Source organism: Oncorhynchus mykiss, chromosome 10, assembly GCF_057628025.1.
Source record: "Oncorhynchus mykiss isolate SJ-2025 chromosome 10, ASM5762802v1, whole genome shotgun sequence".
Taxonomy (NCBI): Eukaryota; Metazoa; Chordata; class Actinopteri; order Salmoniformes; family Salmonidae; genus Oncorhynchus; species Oncorhynchus mykiss.
Window position 1 is genome coordinate 34,287,825 of NC_143031.1, and position 23,756 is coordinate 34,311,580.

The 23,756-nt window shown below is 42.5% G+C and overlaps 1 protein-coding gene across 12 annotated transcripts in view; it reads left to right on the forward strand.

Moving 5' to 3' along the window:
* Positions 1 to 541: 541 nt before the first annotated feature.
* Positions 542 to 23,756, forward strand: part of LOC110533689 (nuclear pore complex protein Nup98-Nup96) — a 30,639-nt gene continuing 7,424 nt past the window's right edge. For 2 of the 12 annotated variants that reach the window (XR_016483665.1, XM_021618139.3), the window contains exons 1-23: positions 559 to 1,024; positions 2,081 to 2,187; positions 2,365 to 2,463; positions 5,046 to 5,093; positions 7,010 to 7,195; positions 7,795 to 7,937; positions 10,234 to 10,341; positions 10,482 to 10,668; positions 10,773 to 10,942; positions 11,020 to 11,163; positions 11,259 to 11,394; positions 16,555 to 16,647; positions 16,897 to 17,031; positions 17,324 to 17,645; positions 17,922 to 18,041; positions 18,137 to 18,293; positions 18,460 to 18,649; positions 18,739 to 18,877; positions 19,131 to 19,308; positions 19,392 to 19,547; positions 22,584 to 22,805; positions 22,907 to 23,036; positions 23,241 to 23,491. Coding sequence is in view for 10 of the 12 variants with exons in the window: in XM_021618139.3 (XP_021473814.3) it covers positions 2,109 to 2,187; positions 2,365 to 2,463; positions 5,046 to 5,093; positions 7,010 to 7,195; positions 7,795 to 7,937; positions 10,234 to 10,341; positions 10,482 to 10,668; positions 10,773 to 10,942; positions 11,020 to 11,163; positions 11,259 to 11,394; positions 16,555 to 16,647; positions 16,897 to 17,031; positions 17,324 to 17,645; positions 17,922 to 18,041; positions 18,137 to 18,293; positions 18,460 to 18,649; positions 18,739 to 18,877; positions 19,131 to 19,308; positions 19,392 to 19,547; positions 22,584 to 22,805; positions 22,907 to 23,036; positions 23,241 to 23,491 (3,393 nt within the window). In the remaining 2 variants the exon portion in view is untranslated. Of the gene's footprint in view, positions 1,025 to 2,080; positions 2,188 to 2,364; positions 2,464 to 5,045; positions 5,094 to 7,009; positions 7,196 to 7,794; positions 7,938 to 10,233; positions 10,342 to 10,481; positions 10,669 to 10,772; positions 10,943 to 11,019; positions 11,164 to 11,258; positions 11,395 to 16,554; positions 16,648 to 16,893; positions 17,032 to 17,323; positions 17,646 to 17,921; positions 18,042 to 18,136; positions 18,294 to 18,459; positions 18,650 to 18,738; positions 18,878 to 19,130; positions 19,309 to 19,391; positions 19,548 to 22,583; positions 22,806 to 22,906; positions 23,037 to 23,240; positions 23,492 to 23,756 lie in introns of all 12 variants that reach the window. The other 10 variants (XR_016483664.1, XM_090186402.1, XM_021618140.3 and 7 more) reach the window with 8 other exon arrangements.

Sequence of the window (23,756 nt, forward strand, 5' to 3'; positions counted from 1 at the left end):
GCTTAATATATACTTTAATATACTTTTGGTGAATTTACGAGGCATTGCTAAAAAAGGTATAGCCTACAGTATATGCGCACGGTTCTAACGGTCTCTCTGCCTGCCTGCCTGCCCCGATCCTCCCTCTCCCTCCCTCTTCGCCATGAAAAACGCTAGTGTGTAGTAAATGTTTACTGCCAGTCAAAAGATACCGTGTGTTAAAAAAGTTGGATTTTGTGGCGTTCATTGCCACAGTTATAAACTGTACAGCACAAGTCTCGAAGAAGTCTAAGAAACGGGACATTATTGTGGCTACGGCAGAAACGTTTTTGGGATTTAAGGATTTTAAATCTGAAGATTTGCAAGGGGTACTGGCGCCGGAAGACCCGCCCTCCCAGGTTCCACTTGAGTCTGTGTAGGGATTAAATCTGTTATATATTTTTTAACTTAAAACTTGTTTGATTTAGTTTAGTTTCTTTATTTACTTTTTGGTAGTTATTTTTTTATTTTGAGGGGTGTTTTTTTTTCTCCATTTTTGGGAATCATGTTTCTTTCCCCCACTGTAGGTGGCGGAACTTTACAGCCGAAAGGTTACAGGTACTACTGAATGAAGAAATTCCCTCCTACCAGGTTCCCGAGCCTGTGTAGAGATCTGAATAGTACAGTTTTTGTTGGAAATTCAGGGTAGTAGGTTGAATTTGGTTAGTGTTTTTTGTTTTTGGTAATTCGTATGATTTGTTCATCCAAAACATGTTTTGTTTTGGTGATATTGTTTACAACCCCGTACCGTAGGTGGCGGTAATACACCGTAGTCTGCCAATAAAGAGAAAAAAATATAATAATAAGAAGAAGAAGGAAAAAAAACTTTGGCGCACATCGACATTTTCAAACGCCTGACGCATTTTGGCCTCCTTACCGCAGATTGCCTCCTAGTGCGACGAGATTAGTTACGGAAACTAGCATTGCTAGGTAGCTCTCCCCGTTTAGAGACTTCGACCTTATTTTCACCCATATTGTGACTGGATAGACCATAGTCTTATTTACGGTGAGTTTTAACATTGTCCTGCCGTCCCTTTTTCAACCATGTAAGCTAACGCGTTAGCACAACATCACAATTAGCATCACAACTAGCCGTGTTAGCAGTGTTGTGGTTCTGACTCACCGGGGACATTTGCGGATGTTTACAAATAACGTTAGCAGGCTAAACTGGTCATATCTGTTTTTATCTTGTGCGACGGGTACGCTGTTAGTGTGATCTATAATTTCATTTCGTGCAATGTTTGAACATTGGAGTGTTGTTAATTTAGCTACTGTAGTTAGCTAACTGACTAACGTCGACTGTTACTAATAATATCAGTATGTGTTGCTAGCTAGGTAGCTTAGATAGCTAACGTTACCTAACGACGTCTGCCAGGCAGGCCACCACATGATAGCATATTCTTCTGTCCCCTAACTGGCTTTCAGTCAGTCGTTAGTTAGCAAACCAACCGATTGGTAGACGCTATGTTAGCGATATCTGACGTTAGTTAACTAAATTGTTATAAAGCTTTCGAAATTGACTTTTGATCTTGCCTCTGGAAAATATAGAAGGGAGACTGGCAGGTGGTATGAATTGAACATGTATGGACGGTGGTTAGTTAACCTCACACCAGAACGAATTAACTAAGTTAAACTGCTTCTCTAAGTTCCAAATAGCAACTAGCTAAAGTTGATATTTTGTTGTTGTTGGCAAACGTGTCATAAATGCAATAGAAGACAGGTTAAACACCTGTTGCTGAGCCCAATCAGCTGTCTCATAGCCTGAAGCCTCTTTTGGAATGTGAACGTCATTAACACCCTGAAGTAAACAAGTTACTGCGTTCCCGCCAGAGTTATCAACTGCTTGCATGGCTTCGAGAATACCTAAAATATATGGACTGTGACCCATCATTTTTTTCCCCCATGCCCAAAAATCATACATAGAAAGCTAGCTATATCGATCTAGGTATTGGTAACTTAGAACATGTGTGATTACTGTAAATGCTCTCTAACTATCAACGTTTGTCAATTCTGTGTGTCTGGGGATGTAAACTTAAGTTGTTCTATCTGTCATGCTGAGCAGACATATGCAGTCCTACTAGCAGGGGAAGATGTTCAACAAGTCGTTTGGTGCTCCCTTTGGGGGAGGGACTGGAGGATTTGGGACGTCATCCACATTTGGGCAACAAAGTAAGTAACAACAGTGGGTGCAGGGTGTACAGTTAGCTTTAATGTATGTCATGGCAACTTGAGTACCCTTATGGTTTCACGCTTGTCTCATCAATGTCTTCGCCTTGGGATTCACTCTCAAGTCTAGTTAACTTGTTGTGGATTATAAGAGGGGTGGTGTTGACCCTGTGTTTGCAGACACTAGCTTTGGGGCGGCAACAGGTGGCTTCGGAGCCTCAGCGTTTGGGGCAACCAACAACACTGGAGGACTCTTTGGGGCAACGCAGAATAAACCAGGTTTGCCACATCTCCCTGAGCCTGACTTTAACACGTTAATCCCTCAGTACCCACCTAGGCCTGGCAAATATAATTTCTGCTTAACATCCTGTAGTACAGGAGCCATATCTGCTTTCCTTTTAGACTTTGTTTCATTACAATCTCAGCTTAGGCCCAATAACAGTGTGGTTTCTGTCACAACATTCTGGGTTTAGGAGCAGGCCGTTGTTCTCCATTGCAGTGGTTTAGGGTTTAACATGGCTGACATCTGAGTGTTTAGGGTGACCATGTTCTTCATTTGAATGAAAAGCCACAGAAGAAAGGTGTCTGTGGTATAAGGTATTTTATAAACTGGGTGGTTGGAGCCCTGAATGCTGATTGGCTGAAAGCTGTGGTATACCACGGGTATGACAAAACATTTCTAATTACGTTTATAATAGCAATAAGGCACCTTAGGGGGTTTGTGGAATATGGCCAATAAACCACTGCTAAGGGCGTTCCTAAGAACAGCCCTGAGCCGTCATATATTTACCGTATACCGCACCCCCTCATGCATTATTGCTTAATTGTATAACTTGCATAACCACAGCAAAGTTACAGATTCTGTTACATTTCCCACTGGTGTATTAATAAAATATTCAGGAGGTTTTATATGTTTTGATGTGATGGCACTGATAAAGTACGATGTTGGGCATGTTTTAAACTAGCTTTTGTACTGTGACGTCTACCTGAACCGTGAACCTGCATGATCACACTGCCACTCACAGTAGACCGAGAGCTGACTATGTGCTCTATACATTTTTCCATTATTCAATATACGATGGTGAATGTTATCTGTGCCCGCCGTGATGCTGCTACTGACGTGGTGGTTGAATATATATATATATATATATATATATATATATATCTCAGTGCCTTGCGAAAGTATTCGGCCCCCTTGAACTTCGCAACCTTTTGCCACATTTCAGGCTTCAAACATAAAGATATAAAACTGTATTTTTTTGTGAAGAATCAACAACAAGTGGGACACAATCATGAAGTGGAATGACATTTATTGGATATTTCAAACTTTTTTAACAAATCAAAAACTGAAAAATTGGGCGTGCAAAATTATTCAGCCCCTTTACTTTCAGTGCAGCAAACTCTCTCCAGAAGTTCAGTGAGGATCTCTGAATGATCCAATGTTGACCTAAATGACTAATGATGATAAATACAATCCACCTGTGTGTAATCAAGTCTCTGTATAAATGCACCTGCACTGTGATAGTCTCAGAGGTCCGTTAAAAGCGCAGAGAGCATCATGAAGAACAAGGAACACACCAGGCAGGTCCGATATACTGTTGTGAAGAAGTTTAAAGCCGGATTTGGATACAAAAAGATTTCCCAAGCTTTAAACATCCCAAGGAGCACTGTGCAAGCGATAATATTGAAATGGAAGGAGTATCAGACCACTGCAAATCTACCAAGACCTGGCCGTCCCTCTAAACTTTCAGCTCATACAAGGAGAAGACTGATCAGAGATGCAGCCAAGAGGCCCATGATCACTCTGGATGAACTGCAGAGATCTACAGCTGAGGTGGGAGACTGTCCATAGGACAACCATCAGTCGTATATTGCACAAATCTGGCCTTTATGGAAGAGTGGCAAGAAGAAAGCCATTTCTTAAAGATATCCATAAAAAGTGTCGTTTAAAGTTTGCCACAAGCCACCTGGGAGACACACCAAACATGTGGAAGAAGGTGCTCTGGTCAGATGTTGCCAAAAAGTTCAATTTTGGTTTCAATGCAAAATGTTATGTTTGGCGTAAAAGCAACACAGCTGAACACACCATCCCCACTGTCAAACATGGTGGTGGCAGCATCATGGTTTGGGCCTGCTTTTCTTCAGCAGGGACAGGGAAGATGGTTAAAATTGATGGGAAGATGGATGGAGCCAAATACAGGACCATTCTGGAAGAAAACCTGATGGAGTCTGCAAAAGACCTAAGACTGGGACGGAGATTTGTCTTCCAATAAGACAATGATCCAAAACATAAAGCAAAATCTACAATGGAATGGTTCAAAAATAAACATATCCAGGTGTTAGAATGGCCAAGTCAAAGTCCAGACCTGAATCCAATCGAGAATCTGTGGAAAGAACTGAAAACTGCTGTTCACAAATGCTCTCCATCCAACCTCACTGAGCTCGAGCTGTTTTGCAAGGAGGAATGGGAAAAAATTTCAGTCTCTCGATGTGAGAAACTGATAGACATACCCCAAGCGACTTACAGCTGTAATCGCAGCAAAAGGTGGCGCTACAAAGTATTAAGTTAAGGGGGCTGAATAATTTTGCACGCCCAATTTTTCAGTTTTTGATTTGTTAAAAAGGTTTGAAATATCCAATAAATGTCGTTCCACTTCATGATTGTGTCCCACTTGTTGTTGATTCTTCACAAAAAAATAGTTTTATCTTTATGTTTGCAGCCTGAAATGTGGCAAAAGGTCGCAAAGTTCAAGGGGGCCGAATACTTTCGCAAGGCACTGTGTATATATATATATATGTGTGTGTGTGTGTGTGTGTGTGTGTGTCTAACCCCACCCTGTAATGCTCTACTCTCTCAAAAGTGGTGACAGCCAATCCTCAGCAAATCCACACTGGTGCAGGTAGAGGAGGTAAGCATTGGCTGCCGCGCACACACACACAACCTGCTCTTAAACAGGCGGCTGTGCACACGAAAAGGCTGGACACTCAGTCTGTGTTATACTCTTGAAAAGGGGCTTCCGTGCATACAAAAGTATATGCGATATGTAGTATTTGGCGCAAAGCCACAGTCTGTATTCTTCTCTTAAAGGGAGTGATCATGTAGACAGGTGGCACTGTGTATGGCCCTATTGTCATACAGTTGAAGTCGTAAGTTTCCATACACCGTAGCCAAATACATTTAAACTCAGTTTTTCACAATTCTTGACATTTAATCCTAGTAAAAATTCCCTCTCTTAGGTCAGTTAGGATCACCACTTTATTTTAAGAATGTGAAATGTCAATAATAGTTGAGAGAATTATTTATTTCAGCTTTTATTTCTTTCATCACATTCCAATGGGTCAGAAGTTTACATACACTCAATTAGTATTTGGTAACATTGCCTTTAAATTGTTTAACTTGGGTCAAACGTTTCGGATAGCCTTCCACAAGCTTCCCACAATAAGTTGGGTGAATTTTGGCCCATTTCTCCTGACAGAGCTGGTGTAACTGAGTCAGGTTTGTAGGCCTCCTTGCTCACACACACTTTTTCAGTTCTGCCCACACATTTTCTATAGGATTGTGGTCAGGGCTTTGTGATGGCCTCTTCAATACCTTGACTTTGATGTCCTTAAGCCATTTTGCTACAACTTTGGAAGTATGCTTGCGGTCATTGTCCATTTGGAAGACCCATCAGACCAGAGGACATTTCTCCAAAAAGTAAGGTCTTTGTCCCCATGTGCAGTTGTAAACCGTAGTCTGGCTTTTTTTATGGCGGTTTTGGAGGAGTGGCTTCTTCCTTGCTGAGCGGCCTTTCAGGTTATGCCGATATAGGACTCGTTTTACTGTGGATATAGGTACTTTTGTACCTGTTTCCTCTAGCATCTTCACATGGTCCTTTGCTGCTGTTCTGGGATTGTTTTGCACTTTTCGCACCAAAAAACATTAATCTCTAGGAGACAGAACACGTCTCCTTCCTAAGCGGTATGATGGCTGCGTGGTCCCATGGTGTTTATACTTGCGTACTATTGTTAGTACAGATGAACGTGGTACCTTCAGGCATTTGGAATTTACTCCCAAGGATGAATCAGATTTGTGGAGGTCTACATTTTTTTTCCTGAGGTCTTGGTTGATTTCTTTTGATTTCCCTATGATGTCAAGCAAAGAGGCTCTGAGTTTGAAGGTAGGCCTTGAAATGAATCCACAGGTACACCTCCAATTGACTGAAAGGATGTCAATTAGCTTATGCGAAGTTTCTAAAGCCATGACATCCTTTTCTGGAATTTTCTGATCTGTTTAAAGGCACAGTCAACTTAGTGTATGTAAACTTCTGACCCACTGGAATTTTGATACGGTGAAAAGTTAAATAATCTGTCTGTAAACAGTTGTTGGAAAAATGACTTGTTATGCACAAAGTAGATGTCCTAACCGACTTGCCAAAACTATAGTTTGTGAACAAGAAGTTTGTGGAGTGGTTGAAAAACAAGTTTTAATGACTCCAACCTATGTGTATGTAAACTTCAACTGTATGTGAGTGAGTGGCCTGTTTGTGCTGAGTGAGAGGAAGAAAATGGAGCTGTGGAGAGCGGGATGAAGGGATGCATGTTTTGTGACGACGTCTCCTTGTGATGAATGAAATGATCGGGTCTCCTATAAAGTAGTTGAGCTGAACCCAAAGGTCTGTACTGGTTTTGATCACCAATGCACAACTACAATTCTAGCGGATCCTTGGTGAGCATGATACCAAACCATTGGCCCGGGGTCCTACAAGAATTTGAGTTGTGCACTCCCACAATAAGCCAAAGGGACCTATGTGTGAGCTAGTTTGGTGTGTGTGTCCCTCCCCAGGTGGCCTATTTGGTTCCAGTACCTTCAGCCAGCCTGTGACATCATCTACCAGTAGCGGCTTTGGCTTTGGCGCGCCCAGCGGCACTTCCACCAGCCTGTTCGGCAGCACCAGCACGGGCGGCGGCGGAGGACTCTTCTCCCAGCAGAGCAATGCCTTCGGCGCCGCCAAGCCAGCCTCTTTTGGCAGTCAGTCTTTTTTTTTATTGTCTAGCATTGGTCTTTAAAACCGGTTTACAATATAATTAGAATCAGTAGTACCAATAGGCGTTCCCATTCAAGTAAATGATCTGTGGCCGGTGAGACAATGGTCATATTAGGTGTTCTATATGGAGTGTGAGTTTAGAGTTCTGTGCCTTTCTCATAGTTCCATGCGTGCAACAATGGAAAATAGAACTTGTTTTGGATTTTGATTATTTTGTGCTAGCACTCCGATGGCCACTCCAGAGCCTTCTATTTAGCCTACCAAATAGTAGTAAATAGAGGGCTCTGGTCTATTCTAGTAATTGTGATTCTCTGCTGGTGTATAATGAGATCATGATGTGTAATACCTTTATTTTCCTTTAATATATGAATGTATTTTTATAGCTAGGCTACTCATGATGTATTGCTTGTTTGTGTAATGCTTTTTAAGTGCTTTGAGATTATGAAAAGCGCTATAGAAATAAATTATAATATTTCAGAAGGATTTTAGATCACTCATGAGGGGCATGTGTTTTCTTAGTCGGGTCACGTCGACATCATCGATGTCTAACTAGATCGTGATGATGTGTATTTAATTTTTTTAGCGTTCGGTACGAGCACGGCCAGCAGTGGGGGGCTGTTTGGGGCAACCAACTCCAACCCTTTCGGAGGGGCGTCTACCTCCCTGTTCGGAGCATCAGGGTTTACCCAGCAGGCTGCCCAGCCGGGCACCACTGTCAAGTTCAACGTGAGTTTGGCCTGAGTTTGGTTGGTGGAGGGGGCTGACAAGGTGCGCAGATGCAGAATGTGTCCCCCATTCAGTGATGCTTGCTTTATGCAAATTCACGTGTGACAGCTGTGGGCAGCCAGCCGCATCCCCTAACCAGCCATTAATTAGCCTCTGCTGCTTCTCTCTGTCTGTTCTGTCTGCATCTCCATCAGTTTTAAAATGTTATCACCCTGTGATGCTGGGGTGTGCAGACAGTGATGGGGTTTGTGTTAATAGAGGAAAAACAGAACACAGTCAACCTTGTGCCTTTACGTAACTGAAATCCTCAAGTTTGTAGCCCAAACCCCATTCTACCGCGACTGGGCGCGCGTGTTATATCATTTTATAAACCATGTCACGGGCCACAAGTTTTTGGTTTGATAACAAACAGCCTTGTTTAGTCATGGCTAGCTAGCTAACACCCTTGACTATGCACACATTTGGATGGCACAGGAAAAAAAGGGATGTATAGCCTTCTCAAAGAGATGCTTTAAAGGTAGGATGCATATACCTAATCAATGTAATTGTAAGTTAAATCTGAATCAAATATTTTTTTCTGGTGTTCATAAAATTCTGGTTTCTGCTTAACTTACTCCCGTGTGAGAGGGAGGGAGTAAGCTTGTGTGGGAGGGAGCTTGTGTTGGCTGTAAAGTTGTCTGAAGAGTTGGCTAAAGATGGTTCCCCTTAACTGCCACAATGACAATGCAGATAATTTATGCATTTACACTGACTACAGGAAACATTAAGATCACCTGCTCTTTCCATGACAGACTGACCAGGTGAAAGCTATGATCCCTTATTGATGTCACTTGTTAAGTCCACTTCAATCAGTGTAGATGAAGGGAGGCGATGGGTTGAGGAAGGATTTTTAAGCTTGAGTCATGGATTGTGTATGTATGCCATTCAGAGGGTGAATGGGCAAGACAAAAGATTTAACTGCCTTTGAATGTAGCACCTACTTACTACTATGGTAGTAGGTGCCAGGCGCACCGGTTTCTGCTAAAAACTGCTACTCTGCTGGGTTTTTCCACACTCAACCTTTTTCCCGTGTGCATCAAGAATGGTCCACCACCCAAAGGACATCCAGCCAACTTGATAGAACTGTGGGAAGCATTGGAGTTAACGTGGGCCGGAAACCTTGTGGAATGCTTTTCACACCTTGTAGAGTCTGTCCCAATGAATTGAGGCTGTTCTGAGGGCAAAAGAGGGTGCAACTCAATATTTGGAAGATGTTTCTAATATTTTGTACTCTGTGTGTATATTCATTACGGGGCGGTAGGGTAGCCTAGTGGTTAGAGCGTTGGACTAGTCACCAAAAGTTTGCAAATCCCTGAGCTGAACAGGTACAATTGTCGTTCTGCTCCTGAGCAGGCAGTTAACCCACTGTTCCTAGGCCGTCATTGAAAATACACATTTGTTCTTAACTGGCGTGCCTAGTTAAATAAAGGCACTCTTTTTAAAAATATATTTTTTTATAACATTCATCCTGCACATGGTAGGCCTTTGGATATATGCAAATCAGGTATTTTCTGCAGTAGCCTTTTCTATTATGCAGTGAAAGGTGCAGTGTTTCTGCCTCTCAAAAATATGACGGTGTAAAGTTTTCAGTGTTTTTATACATAGTTCTTAAAATAAAGATAATCTTTGAGAACTTACAATCACCAAAATGAAAATGGACAGTCTGGGAGAATCAAAAATTCAAAAAATGTCCTTTTTGTTTTGAGTCACTCACCTAGCATAAGAACACTGCAAAGCCATGGCAAAATGTGTAGCATTGTAGGAAGTTAGTTTTAAAACGGCAACAGTCTGCGGCCAAGAGGAGGGCCTCTATAATTTGTGGTCGGAGACCGCTCCATTGGCCACAGCCACTACCACTCGGTATCGTGATACGTGGCCTGGTATCAATCACATCGTTGATATTATGACAACCTCATTCTGAAAATAGGCTAAATGTTTTGCAGTTTACAGATTTTTCCAGTGTTTCTGTGCGAAAATAATTATTCTCACCTTTTTCTGCCCTCACTTGTTTGCATCCCTGCGACCTAGGCTAGCCAACTACACCTGGGCCGAACTACTGTACTAGGACTCTTTGCCATGTGTCGTGTACCAAATGTTATTTCATATGGAATGTACTGTACTTAATGCTGTATGTCTATGTTTACTGTGATCCTAATTCCGAGGTCAGTTTTCTCTGCTATGTGTACAAGTAATCAGTTCAACCTGCTCTAATACAGTAGAGTTTGTATCCCAATGAATCTCCTCTGTTGTCGTCCAGCCTCCAACAGGAAGTGACACCATGGTGAAAGGGGGTGTGACGACAAGCATCAACACCAAGCACCAGTGCATCACGGCCATGAAGGAGTATGAGAACAAATCACTGGAGGTGGGTCATTGTTAGGCATTTACTTTCACCTGTCCTCTATCTTTCAGATCAGTGAAAATGGAAGGGAAAGAGATGAGGAGAGGGATAGAGCCAGGCCTCTCACCCCCCTCTCTCCTTTGTGGTGTGTTGCCTCTGTGTAGGAGCTGAGGTTTGAGGACTACCAGGCAGGGAGGAAGGGACCCACTAACCCTATGGCTGCACCAACAGGGGGTCTCTTTGGGGCTGCAGCCGCAGCCACCCCCAGTACGGGGGCTACAGGGCTGTTTGGCTCCTCAGCCACTAACACAGGCTTCTCCTTCGGCCAGGCCAAAACCTCATTCGGAACTAGTAAGTCACACAGGCCCAGAGACCGAGCCCTATAGAAAATATAAATACCATAACTTCTATCAGAATGTTGTAACTCCCTCTCACCTCCTTCCCTCTGTCCTCAGGTGCGGGTGGGTTTGGTGCAGCCACAGGCAGTCTGTTTGGGCAGCAGCAGCCCCAGCAGGTCCAGCAGGCAGTCAGCCTGTTCAAGCCCTTCGGCCAGGCTACAACCACCCCCAACACAGGCTTCTCCTTCGGCAGCACCATGGGCCAGCCCCAACAAACCAGCACCATGGTGAGAGCCTACACACACATGTTAATACATGCCTAACATAGTACCATTCCAGTAGAGTAACTCTTTCTCCATCCCAGGGGGGTCTGTTTGGGGCCACGGCAGTGTCCCAGGCAGGGGGGTTGTTTGGAAACACAGCTCAGACCACACCAGCTACGGGCTTTGGGACAGGCACCGGACTCTTTGGACAAACCAACACCGCTTTCGGCAACGTCGGCACACAGGTATTAATTGACTCAACTGCTCATGCCTTCACAAAGTTCGGTACAGTATGATGGATGTATATTAATATGGTGTCTGTTTGTGCTCCTCTCCCTAGCAGGGCTTGTTTGGTAATAAAACGGCAGGGTTTGGTGTTACCACCACCAGCACCCCGTCGTTTGGCACGGGCACTGGCCTCTTCGGCAACAAAGCTGCCCTCTCTCTCGGAACAGCTACCAACACATCCAACTTTGGTGAGTTGATAATCTGCCCTTATTTGTATGCACCTGTGTGACGAAGGCTAGTACATGCTTATAAACCGTCTGTAGGGCTTAGTGGTATACCGTGTTTTACGATGTACAGGTATGATGCATTGATCGGTTTGGGTTTTTAAATTCTTTTAACGGTATTTAAATGTTTGGTTTGTCAAATGTGATCGGCAACACCGGCACGTGTAATGTCCATTTCTATAGTTTACTCTGTTTGCTACATGTCGTCTTTCTCCTTCCTGCTACTGCATGCCGTTTCCCACACCACGTTCTATGGACAGATGAGTCAAAAGTGTAACTTTTTGGACGACGTGAGTCCCATTATGCCTGGGGGAACCAAACACTGCATTCCACAGTAAAAAAAAAAAAAAAACTTTGATTATGAAATAAGTTTAATGTTATTTGTTCACTCAAGTTTATTTTTTTACATTTTTTTTTATCTGATATTAGGTTTTGGTTGAAGATCAGATAACATTCAGTATTCAAAATATGCATAAGTAGAGAATTAGAAAGGGGGTAAAATACCTTTTCACAGCACTGGAGATGCAGAAAGATGTTGGTGACAAAGACTCTGCTTTCTACAAGTGTTCTATAATTTCACTTCCGTTATCGGGATGGGGATTTGAAATGTTTTAAAACTTGTCAGGGCTTGGATCCTTTTTTCTCAATTTCCACCTGACTGGCGTGCCCAAAGTAAACTGCTTGTTGCTCAGGCCCAGAAGCCAGGATATTCATATAATTGGTACCATTGGAAAGAACACACTGTTTGTATAAATGTTAAAATGATGTAGGAGACTATAACACAATAGATATGGTAGGAGAAAATACAAAGAACACCAACCCGGAATTTTGAGATCCCATGCTCTTACAATGGAAAGTATAGGGGCATAATGAATTCTAGCTCACAGGATGCAATTCCGGGTTGTCAGCAGTCTATGTTCAAGGTTTCAGGCTTGTAACTTCCAAAACAAGTAAGAAATATGAGTTTTAGTAGAAGGACACACTTGTAAATTCGTGTTTGGGCGCGCGATGAAGACAAGACGCACCTGCTAATATCGGTTTCCTATTGAATGTACTTCTTTCCGGAATAAATATTTATAGTTTGATTACCTTTTTTAGGGTATCTGAGGAGTCAATAGAAACATATTTTGACTTGTTTTAATAAAGTTTAGCGGTGGACTTTCGGATTCCTTTATCTGCATGTTGATCAAGTGGATTTCTCAAATCGATGGCGCCAACTAAATAGATTTTTTGGGATATAAAGAAGGATTTTATCTAACCAAACAACATGTTATAGCTGGGACCCTTTTGGATGACAAATCAGAGGAAGATTTCAAAAAAGTAAGTGAATATTTAATCGCTATTTATGAAACCTGTGCCGGTGGAAAAATATTGATGTGGGCTGCTGTCCTCAAACAATCGCATGGCATGCTTTCGCTGTAATGGCTACTGTAAATCGGACAGTGCAGTTGGATTAACAATAATTTAACCTTTCAACCGATATAAGACACTTGTATGTACCTAAATGTTTAATATCCAAAATTTGTACGATTATTTATTTGATTTGCGCCCCCTCCAGTTTCATTGGAAGTTGACTCGCTAGCAGGACGTCTACCCCTAAGAAGTTAAGAATGAAAGTGAATTGCTTTGCCACATTTTTTGTAATATTACTTTAATTCCTTGTTACAAACAATGCATATTTTGGAATATTTTTTTATCTGTACAGGCTTCCTTTTCCCTCTGTCAATTAGGGTAGTATTGTAGAGTAACTACAATGTTCACCCATCATCAGTTTTCTCCTATCACAGCCATTAGACTAGACTCTGTAACCATTTTAAAGTCACCATTGGCCATTGTGAAATCCCTGCTGGTTTCCTTCTCCGGCAACCGAGTTAGGAAGGACACAGATCTTTGTTGTGACTGGGTGTAATTAATGAAGTGTAATTAATAACTTCACCATGGTCAAAGGGATAATCAATGTCTGCCTTTTTTATTTGTATCCATCTACCAATAGGTGCCCTTTGCGAGGCATTGGAAAACCTCCCTGATCTTTGGTTGAATCTGTGTTTGACATTCACTAATAAACTGAGGGACCTTACAATTATCTGTATGTGTGGGGTACATAGATGAGGTAGTCCTAAAGAAAATTACATTAAACACTATTATTGCAGAAAATGAGTCCATGCAACTTATGTGACTTGTAAGCAAATTAGTTTTCTCAACTTATTTAGGCTTGCCATAACAAAGGGGTTGAGTACTTCAGCTATTCATTAAAAATACAAATAATCATTTGTATGAAAAAAATGAAACACAATTCCACTTTGACTTTATGGGCTTTTGTGTGTAGGTCAGTGCCAAACAAAATCTAAATGTAATCTATTTTAAATTCTGGCAGTAACAGAACAAAATGTGGAAAAGGCTAATGGGAGTGCCTTCAGAAAGTATACACAATCTATATGCCAACAATGACTAATTTATCATAACCATTACAGATAACAAATCCTAATGGCTAAATTTCACCATTTCTTTTAATATAGTGTCAAAAAAAACAAGTGCATTTTAAAATGTATTGAACCATAATATCAACTGGTTATATCGTGGAACACAATCTTCAAAAAGGCAGTAACTGCTTGTGGAAGCCTATGGCATTAGGGTTGGGTGTGGTCAACATTTTTACCTGTTGTGATCTTCCCATAACTTTTATACCCCCCCCCCCTCCAAATTATTTAAAAGTAATAATATATATTTAATAACCCCACTACGACAGTTTAGCTATAGCGCAAAATCAAATTCAACTGGAGCAATCATGACAACCATGAGGTAATGGCAAATCTTTTTTATTTTCCTTTCGGGTGGAGGAGCAGGACAGGTTTGTGTACATGTCTGTTTCTATCTGTGTGGCAGGCACATGATGGAGCAGTGACTATCTGATGAACGGGCTGTCTTTTTAAAATTATTTTTTATTTAACTTGGCAAGTCAGTTACGAACAAATTCTTATTTACAAACCCGGACGACACTTGGCCAATTGTGCACTGCACTATGGGATTCCCAATCACAGCCGGATGTGATGCAGCCTGGATTCGAACCAGGTACTGCAGTGATATGTAGTGTCTTAGACCACTGCACCACTCGGGAGTCTTAACGTAGTGAGCCCGATTATAGGCCTACATCAATACAAATGTATTGTTTATGCCATATCTCATAAGCTGTGATTATAGCTTATACTTTCATTGTTATTTTTGAAGTTCAACCTCGCATGGAGTCTTTTACAGCTCTTTGGTCTTGGCCATAGTGGAGTTTGGAGTGTGACTGTTTGAGGTTGTGGACAGGTGTCTTTTATACTGATAACAAGTTCAAACAGGTGCCATTAATACAGGTAATGAGTGGAGGACAGAGGAGCCTCTTAAATAAGAAGTTACAGGTCTGTGAGAGCCAGAAATCTTGCTTGTTTGTAGGTGACCAAATACTTATTTTCCACCATAATTTGCAAATAAATTCATTAAAAATCCTACAATGTGATTTTCTGGATTTTTCATAATTCATAATAATAAGTGTACCTATGATGAAAATTACAGGCCTCATCTTTTTAAGTGGGAGAACTTGCACAATTGGTGGCTGACAATACTTTTTGCCCCACTAGGTGTTTAAATTTTTTTTTAACAGCTACAAGATACAGTAGTTAAGGAGTGTACGTTTTATAAAAACAATAGGTGTATGCTATAAGCCTAATGGCCATCCAGCCAGCAGAGTGAATGCTATACAATATTTTCTGACTGGATATTTTACACTGCTTTGGTGGAATTATTATCTAGTCTCTCTGGCCTGCATTCCGCTCTTGTGAATTTCACTTTATTTTACATATTTTCAGTGTGGAACCTATGTTTAGGGGTGATGGAATTGGTTAGCTTAGGCTAAATGGCACTAGAAGTTCGCAAAGTAGCCTAAGCGGAGAAAAGATGGGATGCAATTATTCTAAAACTGTAGCTCGTTGTTGGAACACACTTACAGTATTTCCCTACTTCAATCAACTATTTCATTTTGAATTTGTAATAAAACTAGCATCATTTGGCAAAGAATATCTTGTCAGTTATGTTTTTATAGGCATTTATTTCTGTAGCCCTAACGGAAGCTTGTGGGGAGCGATTGGAATGCAATTGAGTAAGCCTTAGAGGGGAAAGGGAATTTGAGGAGAAGGACTGTTACTTATCTTTTCATTTTTTTACCCTGTAAATGCACATGTACAAATTAATGTCATCAAGAAATTTTTTAAAATATTTTTTGGGACACAATTTCACTGGCCTATTTGGGCAGCCACAAAGCACATTCCACCAAGTAATTTTACAATATATATTTTTTTATCTATGGTTAAAGATGGTACTCGAACAGACATCAACTCAATTACTCATTCCCATCCCTATTAGTTTTTGTATCTTGTCTGCAAACTACTGCTTGTTTGTCTTTTCTTAGCAAGTTCTGGCCAAAAATAAATTGTTAGCCACTAATTGCCAATAAGCTGGCTAGCTAGCTTGTGAAATGTCAGAGCAAATGTAGCTAACTAATACAGCCTGGTACCGGTACTGGTGTAGGCATAAATGAGCATGTTTTTGCAATGGTATCTTTAAAATCTGATATAACATGTAATTAGGATCCCCTGGAAACACTGACCAACGCTTTGGTTCCTCCCCTGTCAATAATTCCTCCCTGGCTTATTCATTCATTGTCATGTCAAACAACAATGTATTCAAGGTGCTCCCCACTATATTCCAACAAGAATTCGATTAAACATTTTATTTCCAACAGTTCACCAATTTTACTAGGCCTGGATGTTTTGCACATCACGCTGCTCTGCGTGGCACAGTGTGGAAATAACAAAAATGCAGAAATTCATGAACATGTTTGAAGTTGGATTGAACTTTATAAAACAACCAGACTGGAGAGAGCCATTGAAATCCCCTTCTAATTACTACTCATAAAGCATTTTTAGAACTTTCATTGTTAAAAAATATAAGAGACCGTTCGTTAACAGTAACAACATGAAAAATATTGTGATATGATATTTTGGCCATTACGCCCAGCCCTACTTATAGATGATAGTATTGGCTATGTCAGTGACCATGTTGTTCTTCTCTCTGTGTTGTGTGAAGGTTTTGGACCCACTGCTGCTGGCGGAAGCCTTTTTGGGAACAAGACTGCAGCAGGAGGACTAGGGACTGGGCTGGGAGCCAGCTTTGGAGCAGGTATGAACAGAACGGATGACACTTCCAGAGCACAATAGGCCTGGCATACATTTGGTAGTGAAATATAATGTTAACTTCTCATGTATCATATGGAAGATAATAAATAAACCACCAATGCATCAAATATCCATCACATAAAAAATAGCATAATCAAAGACCTGCCTTTTTGGATGTGTTTTACCTTCATTATGTCAGTCATTAGTCTGTGTGTTTCTCTGAGTGTGTATGTTCTGTGTTTGTCAACAGTAGGTTCTGGCCAGATGTCTCTGTTTGGGAATAACAAGACGTTGGGTTCCACTCTGGGAACAATGGGAGGTTTTGGAGTGCAGGGATTCAGCACAGGAAACAGCACTCTGGGCTTCGGAGCGCCACAACAGCCCGTTGGTAAATACCACTTCTGTCTATCACCACCTCTCTATCCAGTCTGAAGCTGAATGTGAAAGCACATCCCTCGCCCTTTCCTCTAGTACAGTGGTATTCAAACTATTTCACCCCACCACACCCCAAATCTAATAACACAACCTTAAAATCTGTTAATTTAGATTTTGAAAACCACTGCTCTAGTACCTAGTTGTATTACTCTTTTAGTGTACTGAAGAAACTGTCTGGATAACATTACACAATGTGCTGTGAACTTCCCAATTCTTATGCCTGTTTCACTTGTCTCTCTACTCAGCGGTGACGGACCCTAACGCGGTGGCGGCCCAGCAGGCAGTGCTGCAGCAGCAGATCAATGCTCTGGCCTACTCCCCCTTCGGAGACTCCCCCCTCTTCAGAAACCCCCTCTCTGATCCCAAGAAGAAGGAGGAGCGTCTGAAGCCCACCAATCCAGTGGCCCAGAAGGCATTGACCACACCAACTCACTACAAACTGACACCGCGACCTGCGACACGTGTGCGGCCCAAAGCTCTGACATCATCGGGCTCCTCCAAGTCCCAGCTGTTTGATGGGTTGGATGACGAAGAGCCTTCTCTCACCAACGGTGCCTTCATGCCCAGGTAGGTGTCTGTCTGTGGAAATTTGCTTCTAACTAGTTCACATGTTTCTACTGATTTACTGAATTCAGGCTGTTTTCTGTTATGTTTTTCTAAGCGGATACTAGAACTTGGTTTTCAATTGCTTTTCACCTCTTGCATGTAACGTCTTGTATGAGCTGCATCTATATGCTTCTGTCTGTCTGCTGACTGTGATGTTGGTGTATGGTACCTGATGTGTGTGTTAGTTGATCTGTGTATGTTGTCTGATCTGTGTTTCTCTGTGATGTTATAAACTAGGAAGAGCATCAAGAAGCTGGTGCTGAAGAACCTGAATGGCAGCAGCCTGTACAGCAGCCCAATCAACAGAGACTCCGACGACCTGTCTTCTCCACCAGAGTACCCCCTCAACGGACTCGGGTCAGAGAGACACACACACACACACACACACAGAGTTAACATTTCAAATATTTATCTGTGGAGTGTTGGTTGCTGACCATGTCTCTCTCCTACAGTGCCAGTGTGGACGAGGATGATGATGTGAGGGAGGTGGTGGAGGGAGGAGCAGAGAACAACCTGGAGATCAAGTTCTACGCCAAGCCCAACCTACAGGACACCATCTCAGAGCTCAATGCCCATAGGATGGGGGCTGGGGGCAGGAACGGGCTTGAGGTGAGCTGATAGTAAAAAGGAGTAGACAGACAGTGAATATGGTTGTCTCAAATGACACCTGATTCCCCATAAAGGGCACTTCTTTTTTGGGCCACGCTCCTCAGATAGTGCACTACTTTAGACATTTTTAACATGACTATTCTGAACCTGCCTCCTCTGATTTCAGGTGAGCAGCGAGGACATATCGCTGGGAGATGACTCCATACAGGAGGAGCGAGTGGAGGGCCCCCCCCATCCTGCAGGTATCGTTCTGGGCCGTGTGGGCTACTACACCATCCCTGCCATGGACGAGCTGGCCAAAATGGTGGACGAAAACGGGGTGTGTGTGGTGGAAAACTTCACCGTGGGCAGAAAAGGTAAGCCTCTCTGGAGTGGTCGGGTGGACACTGCTCTTTAAAAAATATTGGGTGGTAGCTCACTGCTCTGCTCTCTGATTGGCTCTCAGGTTACGGCTCCGTGTTCTTCCATGGTGAGGTGAACGTGACTGGGCTGAACCTGGATGAGATTGTCCACTTCAGACGTAAAGAGGTTATCGTCTACCTCGACGACAAGAACAAGCCTGCTGAGGGGGAGGGGCTCAACAGGTCAGTGATAGGATGGGACAGGGACTCTTTCTCCCCTTCACAGATGGACTCTTTCTCCCCTGCCATCATCACAGATGTCATAAACTGATTTGACATATATTCTGATAGTGATCACAGCTGAGGCATAACTCAAGTTAATATTCTCCTTATTTCCTCTCCCTTTCTCTCATCCTTGACTGCATCTCTTTACTAACCCCATATTCTTTTCTTTCTCCCTCTCCCCTCTTTCTCCCTTACTCGTCCCCTCTCCCAGGCGAGCAGAGGTGACTCTGGATGGGGTGTGGCCTAATGATAAGACCACCTGTACTCAAATAAAGAGCCCTGAGCGTCTGTCTGAGATGAACTACGAGGGCCGCCTGGAGAATGCCTCACGCAAACAGGGCGCCCGCTTCCTCGAGTACCGCTCCGAGACGGGGTCCTGGGTGTTTGAGGTAAGCATGCCTTGACACACACAGCGTCTGTGTGAATCAATTTCTCCCTTCCATGTCTAACTCTTTTCTCCCTGTGTCTGTAGGTGGCCCATTTCTCTAAGTACGGCCTGCAGGACTCTGACGAGGATGAGGAAGTCCCTCTCAAATTGGACCCCAAGAAGCTGAAGACGGCAACAAGACTTCCACCAGGGCTGCTGCAGCTGCCTCCCTCCCAGCAGCAGGTGGCACCACAGGCTCAGGTAGACTGAGCAGCACAGTGCGCCCACCCACACTGACAGTCATACTCACTGCTCTCTACATCACCTGGATGGCCTTAGTCAATATACAACCTAAATATCCCCGATGATCTGAAAAGAAGCAGTGTTTCCTTTCCACTACCGTTACTACCACATGCAGTGTGTTGGGTCTTCTGTCTATATCTCTGTTTCACCACTCCTATTATGGGTTGTATTCAATAGGTTTCTATGAAAAAAGGTTTTACGTTTGGTAGCCCTGGATGATGGTTGTCTCTGCACCCCAATAAGGCTCTTAAACATCAATCTGACATCACATGATGAGATGGGAAACATCCACATGTTCAAAATATCAGTGGTGTGGGGAGGTCTGAGTTTTCCTCTCCGCCCAGGTTCACCGGTACCTGAGGTGCCGCAACTCACCAATCACAGACAGGAGGTGGGCAGGGTGGATTGCACAAGTCTGTCAGTCCTGGTTAGTGGTTAAGTTCTGCCCCTCACAACCGATTCAGAATGCACACCTTCATCTGTGCTCTAAATCTTAAATATCCTGAGCTTAACATCAGCCTGGAACACTAGCAAAGGCATTAAGTAATTAGTGGATTGAAAATAAAATGTTTTAAGGGCTAAGTGTTGAATGAGGTTTCTGGATAAAAATAAATCATACTGACTTGAGGAAATGTTTCTTAACCTTTCTGATCTCCCCATCCCGGATCCGGGATCGTGAATACAGACTCAAGCTCATTACCATAACGCAACGTTAACTATTCATGAAAATCGCAAATGAAACGAAATAAATATGCTAGCTCTCAAGCTTAGCCTTTTGTTAACAACACTGTCATCTCAGATTTTCAAAATATGCTTCTCAACCATTGCAAAACAAGCATTTGTGTAACAGTATTGATGGCTAACGTAGCATTTAGCATTAGCATTCAGCTGGCAACATTTACACAAAAAAACAGAAAAGCATTCAAATAAAATCATTTACCTTTGAAGAACTTCAGATGTTTTCAATGAGGAGACTCTCAGATAGCAAATGTTCAGTTTTTCCTGAAAGATTATTTGTTTAGGACAAATCGCTCCGTTTTCTGCGTCACGTTTAGCTATGAAAAAACCCCTGTATCCAGGATTGTGTAAATCTATCAGCAAGCTCATTAGCATAACACAACGTTAACTATTCATGAAAATCGCAAATGAAATAAATATGCCATCTCTCAAGCTTAGCCTTTTGTAAACAACACTGTCATCTCAGATTTTCAAAATATGCTTCTCAACCATAGGAAAACAATCATTTGTGTAAAAGTAGCTAGCTAGCGTTAGCATTTAGCGTTAGCATTTAGCGTTAGCATTTAGCGTTAGCATTTAGCGTTAGCATTTAGCGTTAGCATTTAGCGTTAGCATTTAGCGTTAGCATTTAGCGTTAGCATTTAGCGTTAGCATTTAGCGTTAGCATTTAGCGTTAGCATTTAGCGTTAGCATTAGCGTTAGCATCCAGCACGCAACATTTCAACAAAAACATAAAAGCCTTCAAATAAAATAATTTACCTTTGAAGAACTTCTGATGTTTTCAATGAGGATACTCTCAGTTAGATAGCAGATGCTCAGTTTTTCCAAAAAGATTCTTTGTGTATTAGAAATAGCTCCGTTTTATACATCACATTTGGCTACCAAAAAAAATCCGAAAATTCAGTCCTCAAAACGCGAACTTTTTTCCAAATTAACTCCATAATATCGACTGAAAACATGGCAAACGTTGTTTAGAATCAATCATCAAGGTGTTTTTCACATATCTCTTCATTGATACATCGTTCTTGGACACATGGTTTCTCCCCTATATCAAATGGAAAAGTACGAGCAGCTGGCAATTGCGCACCGAATTCCACGCAGGACACCAGGCGGACACTTGGAAAATGTAGTCTCTTATGGTCAATCTTCCAATGATATGCCTACAAATACGTCACAATGCTGCTAAGACCTTGGGCGAACGACAGAAAGTGTAGGCTCATTCCTTGCGCAATCACAGCCATATAAGGAGACAATGGAAAACAGAGCTTCAGAAATTCTGCTAATTCCTGGTTGATGCATCATCTTGGTTTCGCCTGTAGAATGAGTTCTGGGGCACTTACAGACAAAATCTTTGCAGATTCTGAAACTTCAGAGTGTTTTCTTTCCAAAACTGTCAAGAATATGCATAGTCGAGCATCTTTTCGTGACAAAATATCGCGCTTAAAACGGGAACGTTTTTTATCCAAAAATGAAATAGCGCCCCTAGAGATCTAACAGGTTAAATTAAATCTGTATTGTAAAATTTTTTTTTTTACCAACTGTTAGTCTTATCTGCTAGGTGTTTATTAAAGTCAATGTACATACTGATTCATACTGATTATGGTAACTTCAGAAAACATCACATTACCAAGGTTGTACCTCATTAAAATCCAGTATTAATGCAGAGATGTTAAACCTGAAAAAAATCTCTTCACAGATTCATAGTTGCTTATGTTTTATATTTTTTGTCAAACAAGCTTTAAAAAATTTACCAAAGATGAGTGATGTGCGATAACCTGTGGTTCTTGGGCAACTCTGCCAGTCCTGCAGAATATATTCAGGATTCGGTCTTCTGTCAAGGTTGAAGGTTTAAGAAACTACTAGTCTTGAGGTATTATTGACTCAAGCTACGACTTATCTTATTATGTAAAACCTGCTCCTATAAACATCTGTGGTATCTGATATTGCTATGAAATAAACTCATTAAAGATGACACATTCTGCTGGTCTGTCAGACTTGTGTATGTAGAGAAGAAAAGAATGCTTATTGCGAGTGATGTCCACCATATGTGGTCTTCTAGTCCACACACCTGTACCATCTGCTCTGACCAGTGGAGCTCACTGACCTGGAACCAACTGCTCTGAATACAAATACTGACATTTTACATTTACTTACGTAATCTGATAACACTAAACTGATTTTGTCTGTGTGTCTCTCTTCTTGGTGTTTGGCGGCACTGTCCCTGCTGTGTTGTTTGTCGACCCGCTGCGTGTACAGTCGACAGCAGTGCTGGAGCTGCTGAATCGCATGTCGGAGGTGGACAGTGATATGGCCGACATTACCCAGGATGCCCCAGGGGAGAGCATATTGGAGGAAGGGGAGAGTGGCATGTGGGAGAAGGGAAGTCGGCTGGGGAATGTGACCCCTTCGGAACACGACTCTGTCTCAGCGTCCAGTCAGATCGCCTCCTCGCTGGGGATCAACCCTCACACACTACAGGTAACATACACCCTCATGTGCCACTTGTTTAATGATGTGGATGGGTGGTGTGTTTTCCCTGACTCGCTTCATGACGGTAGCGTGTGCTTCCCTTTTCTCAGATTATGAAGGCATCCCTGTTTGCTGAGGCCGATGATGGTGACATGTTCCAGGAGCAGGGAGGGATGACAAGTTCTCTAGATGTGGCCTCTCCTCGCATCAACCTGCCTGGCACGCAGGGTAGGCCCTCCAGTAAGTGTTACACACACAGCCCAAACACTGATTTATACCCTCACAAACAGTCACCATCCTTTACTTACAGATCCTAATAGGCCTAAAATGCTAATATAGCAGTCCTACTGAATGAAGCTTTACAGTTGGATGAATTAAAGGTGGTTTTCTTGGATTGTGTTCATCGAGTTCTCCCCCTCCCGCCCTTGCTTTCTCTCTCTCCAGTAGGTGGTCTCCTGCAGACTCGTTTCGGCGGTGCTGGTCTCTTTCAGCTCCCTGACGTGCCCTTCGGTGGGGGCCTTCCCGGCAGGCTGTCCATGTCTCGGGTGTCGCTGGCGGTGCCTGAGCCATCGCGGGTCTCCCCCTGGCCCTCTTTTCTTTTGCTAGCCCCACCGGCCGAGGCCACTGTACGGACAGTAGGGGCTCGGCGCCTGGGGGGACCTGTGGACCCAGAGAACTCAGTCACACTGGGGAAGGTATTGATAGCTATACTTCTAATGCGTTACATTTCCTGGAACTTTCCCCAAATTCCCAGGTTTTTCTAAAACTCCTGGTTGGAAGATTAACAGAATTAAGAGGGACTAAGTAGGAAATCTGGAATCCTCCAACCAGGATTTCTGGAAAACCTGGGAATTTGGGGAAAGTTACTGGAATTTTTGCTAGACACTTCATGATACAATTGTAATAGTTAAGAGTTGAAATATCAGGTACATTCGACTGATTTACACAAGGATACATTCA